The following is a 9628-nucleotide window of genomic DNA, read 5'->3' as shown; positions in this document are numbered from 1 at the left end:
AATATTGGGTTGTCTATCCATTTTGTGTTTTTATACTATAAAATAGACAAGAGTTAGATTCATAAAAAAAATACTTATTAATACAAGCAATTTTTACATATATCATAAAGCATAAGCACACTATATTACATATATTACACCACACGAATACAACTATCTTATTCCGACTCGCTTGTTTCTTCTTCTTCTTCGGTTTTGGTTCGTTTTGCCAAGTTTCTAGGGATATATGATGTTCCCCTAATACGAGCCGTCGTTTTCCACATTGGTTTAGAAAAACCTGGTGGTTTAGAGGTTCCCGGGTCATTGTTACAACTTAAAGACTTCGGGGGTTGACGATACATATAAAGTTCATCGGGGTTGGAATTAGATTTCTCTATTTTTATGCCCTTTCCCTTATTATTTTCTTTTGCCTTTTTAAATTAAGTTGGGGTAATTTCTATAACATCATCGGAATTCTCGTCAGAATCCGATTCATCGGAGAATTGGTAATCCTCCCAATATTTTGCTTCCTTGGCGGAAACACCATTGACCATAATTAACCTTGGTCGGTTGATTGAGGATTTTCTTTTACTTAACCGTTTATTATTTCCCCCACCGGTTCTATTTCTTCATCCGGTTCCGATTCTTCTTCCGGTTCCGATTCTTCTTCCGGTTCCGACTCTTCTTCCGGTTCCTCTTCGGGAACTTGTGAATCAGTCCACGAATCATTCCAATTTACATTTGACTCTTCATTATTATTAGGTGAGTCAATGAGACTTGTTCTAGAGGTAGACATCTATCACATAATATCAAACGCGTTAAGAGATTAATATATCACATAATATTCACATGTTAAAAATATATAGTTTCCAACAAAATTTGTTAAGCAATCATTTTTCAAGTAAACACGGTCGAAGTCTAGACTCACTAATGCATCCTAACAAACTCGATAAGACACACTAATGCAAAATTCTGGTTCTCTAAGACCAACGCTCGGATACCAACTGAAATGTCCCGTTCTTATTGATTATAAACGTTCCATATTAATTGATTTCGTTGCGAGGTTTTGACCTCTATATGAGACGTTTTTCAAAGACTGCATTCATTTTAAAACAAACCATAACCTTTATTTCATAAATAAAGGTTTAAAAAGCTTTATGTAGATTATCAAATAATGATAATCTAAAATATCCTGTTTACACACGACCATTACATAATGGTTTACAATACAAATATGTTACATCGAAATCAGTTTCTTGAATGCAGTTTTTACACAATATCATACAAACATGGACTCCAAATCTTGTCCTTATTTTAGTATGCAACAGCGGAAGCTCTTAGTATTCACCTAAGAATAAACATGCTTTAAACGTCAACAAAAATGTTGGTGAGTTATAGGTTTAACCTATATATATCAAATCGTAATAATAGACCACAAGATTTCATATTTCAATACACATCCCATACATAGAGATAAAAATCATTCATATGGTGAACACCTGGTAACCGACATTAACAAGATGCATATATAAGAATATCCCCATCATTCCGGGACACCCTTCGGATATGATATAAATTTCGAAGTACTAAAGCATCCGGTACTTTGGATGGGGTTTGTTAGGCCCAATAGATCTATCTTTAGGATTCGCGTCAATTAGGGTGTCTGTTTCCTAATTCTTAGATTACCAGACTTTATAAAAGGGGCATATTCGATTTCGATAATTCAACCATAGAATGTAGTTTCACGTACTTGTGTCTATTTTGTAAATCATTTATAAAACCTGCATGTATTCTCATCCCAAAAATATTAGATTTTAAAAGTGGGACTATAACTCACTTTCACAGATTTTTACTTCATCGGGAAGTAAGACTTGGCCACTGGTTGATTCACGAACCTATAACAATATATACATATATATCAAAGTATGTTCAAAATATATTTACAACACTTTTAATATATTTTGATGTTTTAAGTTTATTAAGTCAGCTGTCCTCGTTAGTAACCTACAACTAGTTGTCCACAGTTAGATGTACAGAAATAAATCGATAAATATTATCTTGAATCAATCCACGACCCAGTGTATACGTATCTCAGTATTGATCACAACTCAAACTATATATATTTTGGAATCAACCTCAACCCTGTATAGCTAACTCCAATATTCACATATAGAGTGTCTATGGTTGTTCCTAAATATATATTGATGTGTCGACATGATAGGTCGAAACATTGTATACGTGTCTATGGTATCTCAAGATTACATAATATACAATACAAGTTGATTAAGTTATGGTTGGAATAGATTTGTTACCAATTTTCACGTAGCTAAAATGAGAAAAATTATCCAATCTTGTTTTACCCATAACTTCTTCATTTTAAATCCGTTTTGAGTGAATCAAATTGCTATGGTTTCATATTGAACTCTATTTTATGAATATAAACAGAAAAAGTATAGGTTTATAGTCGGAAAAATAAGTTACAAGTCGTTTTTGTAAAGGTAGTCATTTCAGTCGAAAGAACGACGTCTAGATGACCATTTTAGAAAACATACTTCCACTTTGAGTTTAATCATAATTTTTGGATATAGTTTCATGTTCATAATAAAAATCATTTTCTCAGAATAACAACTTTTAAATCAAAGTTTATCATAATTTTTAATTAACTAACCCAAAACAGCCCGCGGTGTTACTACGACGGCGTAAATCCGGTTTTACGGTGTTTTTCGTGTTTCCAGGTTTTAAATCATTAAGTTAGCATATCATATAGATATAGAACATGTGTTTAGTTGATTTTAAAAGTCAAGTTATAAGGATTAACTTTTGTTTGCGAACAAGTTTAGAATTAACTAAACTATGTTCTAGTGATTACAAGTTTAAACCTTCGAATAAGATAGCTTTATATGTACGAATTGAATGATGTTATGAACATCATTACTACCTTAAGTTCCTTGGATAAACCTACCGGAAAAGAGAAAAATGGATCTAGCTTCAACGGATCCTTGGATAGCTCGAAGTTCTTGAAGCAGAATCATGACACGAAAACAAGTTCAAGTAAGATCATCACTTGAAATAAGATTGTTATAGTTATAGAAATTGAACCAAAGTTTGAATATGATTATTACCTTGTATTAGAATGATAACCTACTGTAAGAAACAAAGATTTCTTGAGGTTGGATGATCACCTTACAAGATTGGAAGTGAGCTAGCAAACTTGAAAGTATTCTTGATTTTATGTAACTAGAACTTGTAGAATTTATGAAGAACACTTAGAACTTGAAGATAGAACTTGAGAGAGATCAATTAGATGAAGAAAATTGAAGAATGAAAGTTTTTTTAGGTGTTTTTGGTCGTTGGTGTATGGATTAGATATAAAGGATATGTAATTTTGTTTTCATGTAAATAAGTCATGAATGATTACTCATATTTTTGTAATTTTATGAGATATTTCATGCTAGTTGCCAAATGATGGTTCCCACATGTGTTAGGTGACTCACATGGGCTTCTAAGAGCTGATAATTGGAGTGTATATACCAATAGTACATACATCTAAAAGCTGTGTATTGTACGAGTACGAATACGGGTGCATACGAGTAGAATTGTTGATGAAACTGAACGAGGATGTAATTGTAAGCATTTTTGTTAAGTAGAAGTATTTTGATAAGTGTATTGAAGTCTTTCAAAAGTGTATAAATACATATTAAAACACTACATGTATATACATTTTAACTGAGTCGTTAAGTCATCGTTAGTCGTTACATGTAAGTGTTGTTTTGAAACCTTTAGGTTAACGATCTTGTTAAATGTTGTTAACCCAATGTTTATAATATCAAATGAGATTTTAAATTATTATATTATCATGATATTATCATGTATGAATATCTCTTAATATGATATATATACATTAAATGTCTTTACAACGATAATCGTTACATATATGTCTCGTTTAAAAATCATTAAGTTAGTAGTCTTGTTTTTACATATGTAGTTCATTGTTAATATACTTAATGATATATTTACTTATCATAGTATCATGTTAACTATATATATATCCATATATATGTCATAATATAGTTTTTACAAGTTTTAACGTTCGTGAATCACCGGTCAACTTGGGTGGTCAATTGTCTATATGAAACATATTTCAATTAATCAAGTCTTAAAAAGTTTGATTGCTTAACATGTTGGAAACATTTAATCATGTAAATATCAATCTCAATTAATATATATAAACATGGAAAAGTTCGGGTCACTACACAACTTGTTCTAAATAATTGTAAGACGCTCTCAATCTTCTTCGAAATACACTAAGATGATCCTCAAAATCTGACCCACGGTAAGCTTTCACCATATTCCAATAATGCCATTCAAAATATTTGAATTTGTTAGATTTAGTTTTGATGCTTCCAAACAAATGACGTGCGCAAAAACAGTGAAACGCTTCAGGAAACACAGTTGAAACACCATGTGCTATTGAAGCAGCACGATCAAAAATAAAAGTAAGCTCTGAAATACGATCACTCATACCACAACTCATTAAATGATCTCTTAGGTTGCCTAAGAACCATGACCAAACCTCGTTTGTCTCGCCGCCACCAATTCCATAAGCCAATGGCAGAATTCCATTATTGCCATCCATCGCAACGGCAACTAAATTTGTCCCCGAGTACCTTGCCTTCAAATGCGCACCATCGACGATGATTACCGGGCGACAATGTTGAACAAATGATCGAACCTACATAGATTTTAGCAGGTTAAAAGTGTTCAATTATAATAAGGTCAATTATAAGTTAAAAATTGAGAGAGATTATCGATACTTACAACTACGCCAAGGGAATAGTAACACATCAAAAATCTATCTTCTTTGTCGGTGACCAAATTACTTACGCTTCCCGGGTTGTGGATCCTAATGTTATATAGGTAAAGGGGAAGCATTCGGAACGAGTCTTCAGCACTGCCACGAAGCATCTGTAATGTATGACATTTGGCCCTCCATGCTTGATTGTAAGATATGCTGACACCGAACCGGTGTCCTATATCCGCACGTATATCATTTGCTTTGTATTCCCGGTTTGCAGACTTGAACGAATCCACAAGCATACTACCCAACACCTTTTTGGTGGCATGTTTATTGTTTCCCATAATTAGTGTGCGTGAGCATGTGTGTACGTCATGCAATTTCTTTACCATAAAGTTTTCAGTGTTCCGTATTTTGTAAGCACTAATTTTCCATTCACAGTTTGGCAACACACAATTAGCGGTGTATCGAGATTTGTATGTCTTTACAGGCTTAATTTGGAAGTTTTCTTCAAGACATTTTGTAAATAGAGTATTTATGAACTCGGCCTTGTTCAAAAAAGTTTGACGAACTTTAATTAAATCTGATACCCTATACGTGGTTGGTGTTTGTGTCGTAATTTCAGGCTTCTGCTCTTGCTGACTCAATAGAGGTGGCATATTCCAGAATAAATCTTGCTTTTCTTCTTCATATTGATCTTCTTCGTCTTCGTCTCCGTCTTTTTCTCCATCTGAACCACTAGATGCGACAACAGATATCTCAAACGGGTGGTCTCCTTCTTTAATTTTACATACGTTTTCAACACCATAGTTAAACATATCAAACTCTTCAGTGTTTGGAGGTGGCATTTCAGGCTCTTCCGCTTCTAAATTATGAAGGTTTGGTTCAGTGACTTATATATATATATATATATATATATATATATATATATATATATATATAATGCCACCTCCGCTTCTAAATTATGAAGGTTTGGTTCAGTGACTTGTGTTGAGTATGTTTCTGGGTTTCGTTGTGGTAGATTCATTTGTACTTTCTCAACAACATAAATATCAATCGGAGCATTTACAATTGCATATTGTAAAAACTCTTGAAAGTCTTCATAATCATCCGTAATATCAAAAACATGGTTGTTATAAATGTATCTCATTGAAACAGGTGAATTGGGTGGCATTTGTATTTTTTTAAGAATATTTTTTAATAATATTCTCTGATTCATTGGTTTTATAGGTGCAACAGGTAGTTTTAGCCGAATTCTAAAACAATCTAGGGGTAAATACATGAGAATGTTGTTAATATACTCAAAAGAACCCCCACAACATATATGAACAACAAATTTATCTTCATTAACACAATTCATAAATACTTAAGTAGTGCAAAAAAATGCTTGAAAATGTACCTTGTGTAGCCAATAATCACTGAAATTATTTTGGAATGAGTTATTAGGAAATGATAAATTACAAGTTCCAGGGACATTCTTTATATAGGATCGAAATTCTATCCATGAAAATCTAGAAAATCTAATGAAATCTTATCCTGAAAATCCTATCCTGATAAGAAAAAGGCGCAAGGACGCAAGGGTGCTTGCGTACTTGCGCCGGTTTGTACGCAAGGTACCTTGCGCCTTGCGAGGGCATTTTGTCAATTTTTTTTTTTTTTGGCTCTGGTGCAAGGGGTGAAAAATATTTGGGCATTTTGGTGATAATCCCATTTTTGTACCGAACTATAATAACTATTGGGCTGCTCAAATCGACCATAAATTATTTAACACATACAAAAACCAATTTGAATATTATGAGCTAATGTTTCTACTACATTTTTTCTCACTATTTTTTAACAAGAAACCCTTGAAGATGATTGAACTAATACGAGGTAAAACACTTTCTTTTGTATTAAAAAATTTTAAACTAGTGGTATCTCGTGACTCACGGGCTTAAACATAGATTTGACCCTAATGCGAGGTAAAACACTTTCCTTTGTAAATCTTTAATTAGCCTCAAGAAAACATTGACAATGATTGAACCCGGGACCTACAACGTCACTAGGAGTCTTGGTCACTTGAGCACAGCCCAAGTGATTTATTCTATGGAGTACTACTTAGTTGAATACGTCAAAGATACAACGTATCATTCAGAAATAATGTTGCACAATGCATTTGCGTTGCAGGGGATATGATCAAGGTCACATCCGCACATGAGTTAATTTTCTATAAATAGAGACCAATGTCCATTATTTTAGGGGTCGTTGGAAATGGAGAATTATAGCTCGGGTCACAAAATCTTGTCAATCTCTAAGGAAGTGAGCTTATATGAATTGTGAATGAGAATAAGGTCGTAAACTTATGGATCATATGGACATCTAAGAATGCATGTCCTACAATCGGACATGGCGGTTGGTTATCTCCTTCGATCTAAAGATCATAGGAACTCCACCTAAAGGTCCCTCATAGACCATAACAACTCCGACATTATTGCACTAAAGCCGGAATTTCCTTAACTGATGAACTTTGACTTGATCAATGTAGTTGTGCAAAATTCTCTTATTCTTAATTGTAAAATATTAACAGTTAAAAAGAGGTAAAAAGTGTCATTTAACTACCAACAAGTCAGTTTGGATGACCTTCATCCGACTCGACCAAAAATCAAACGTTATATTAAACTCTTATAAGTTATGCTTTTATGTAATAAACATATGAATATCATTAAGCATTTTGAGCTTCTAAGTATGAACTGAAGTCATCTTGAGCCTTATGCATACGAGGTGTGACACTTGAAGATGGTGATGTTGTAGGCGAAGATGTTGAAAAGCGTACATGGCGTCTATCATTTGTCGACTTCCTTTCTCCACCTGCTCCTTTCGTCTTAAGAACTCCTTTCAGATCCTTATCAAACACAAAAGCGGAATTGACTGGCAAATTAGCGTCATTTCCACTTGTTTGTATAAGTTCTAATGGCAAATCGAAATACATATTGGATGAAAAATCGCTCCCATTCATAACCCCTGACGACCTCCAAGATCCACATTCGAATTTCTCGAGAGATACCCTATGTGAAATCACATGTCCTAGTTCTCGTGGTTGTCCTTGCTCTCTTCTACTTCTTACCGGCTTACCTTTACCAAACCCTGGCAAGAACAAGCAAAGAGCTCCACATTTGAACTCTTCCTCGTTTTGTTTTTCTGAAACGATGAATTTTTTGTATTCATCGTCGTTATATAATGATGTAGTTTGACCTCTGGGTGTACTATCAGCACTAGAAGTACTAATACTACTACTGGTACTTTTGGGGGTAGTCTGTCGGAGGTCAAACTCATCATATTGAATAGAAGGTCTCCCTTCGCCACAAGACTTGCTTCTTTGCAAGCGGCTTTCGCGAAGTGAAATAAGACGAGAAAGAGCCAAAGAGTGTTGATTGCCTAAGGAAGCCGAATGGGTTGAACCTTTTTCGTGGCCTTCGTCTTGATATATGGTTTTCGCCTTTGAATTGATAACGCTGCGAGGGGATGAACAAGCGGAGCTTGGGAGACTAGCGCTAAGAAACTTGTTCTTTTTTGGTAACGAAGGCAAGGATCTATCGACGATTTTAGGTTTAGGTGCCCCCGAACTTGAATATTCGACAACTTCTTTCATTGATATGGGATCTACAGAGATGTGTCTCTCTTTCTCATTAGCTAACTCAGTCGACATTGCTACAAAACGCTAAATCCTTAAAAAAATAAATTGTATTAAAGTGAGTTGAACAAATGTGTGTATATATAATAGAAGATGGAGTGGATGCCATGATCCTAAGTAGTGACTAGCATGTTGTTTTTGTTCAAACAAATGAAAAGTTCTGAGAGACATCAGGAAATAAGTCAATGTATTACTTGTGTGCACAAAGTGATGACACAATTCTTTAATTGTTTATTTCTGGTCAACACCATATATACATTAAAAGTTTAAAAACAACCCGATCATATGTGACTAATATCACATCTAAATCTAATACACCTAATTTCATATGTGAAATCAACTATAATCACATGCGATAACACACACATGTGACCTTAAGGCCACACACAATGATTCAAGGTTTTAACACTAGTTTTACCCGTCATATAATCACAAACACTTTAACATTTCTTTCACATTCCTTTCATTAAACCCTCACAATCATAAACTTCACCATCCCAGTTTACCCATTTTTTTATTATTATTTAAACCTTAAAATATAAATAACATTTATAAGCTAAAAAAAAAAAAAACCGATTACATTAATTAATAAAAATACGCTTACATTAAAATTAAACTATGAGTACATAAAAAAAAACGAGTACATAAAAAAAACACGAGTACATAAAAAAAACACTAATACATAAAAAAAAAAACACGAGTAAATAAACTAAATACCGATTAATCGGTATAATAACCATCCTCACTACGATCAGTTACGTGAGGAAGTTCGTCCCAAATATGTTTCATATACAACACGAAACATTTCTCATCCCAAATGTAAGTTCAAAAAGAGTAAAAGTGGGACTATGATCTCACCTTGTATGCACGAACCACAAAGTACTTCGACAAGTAAACGTGCAAGAAACAATGCTAGTCTTGACCTAAACAAATAGGTTGTATCAATAACGATAGTCACGAAGGGTCAAAGATGTTCAATTAGTCCTATGGCTCGTTACGACTCGATTAATATAGCATGTGAATCAATTTGTCAAGTTTCATGCACGATACAAGTAGTTAAGTATGTTAGAACGATTGTATAATCGTTTGGTTAAGTTTGACTAAAAGTCAAACTTGGTCAAAGTCAAAGTCAACGGGGTCGGGTCGGGTATCCGATAATTTTCCCAAGACGAGAAGTCATATAA

At 33.9% G+C, this 9628-nt stretch overlaps 1 protein-coding gene across 1 annotated transcript; it reads right to left on the bottom strand.

The window, feature by feature from the left end:
• Positions 1 to 7475: 7475 nt before the first annotated feature.
• On the bottom strand, positions 7476 to 8459 carry LOC139859594 (uncharacterized). The gene has a single exon (XM_071848375.1). It carries the CDS (start codon positions 8457 to 8459, stop codon positions 7476 to 7478), a length of 984 nt encoding a protein of 327 aa, XP_071704476.1.
• Between the last annotated feature and the right edge of the window lie 1169 nt (positions 8460 to 9628).

The sequence above is a fragment of the Rutidosis leptorrhynchoides genome, chromosome 7 (assembly GCF_046630445.1).
Source record: "Rutidosis leptorrhynchoides isolate AG116_Rl617_1_P2 chromosome 7, CSIRO_AGI_Rlap_v1, whole genome shotgun sequence".
NCBI classification, from domain to species: domain Eukaryota; kingdom Viridiplantae; phylum Streptophyta; class Magnoliopsida; order Asterales; family Asteraceae; genus Rutidosis; species Rutidosis leptorrhynchoides.
The sequence above is the reverse complement of the archived record's forward strand: the minus strand, read 5'-3'. Positions and strand labels throughout refer to the sequence as shown.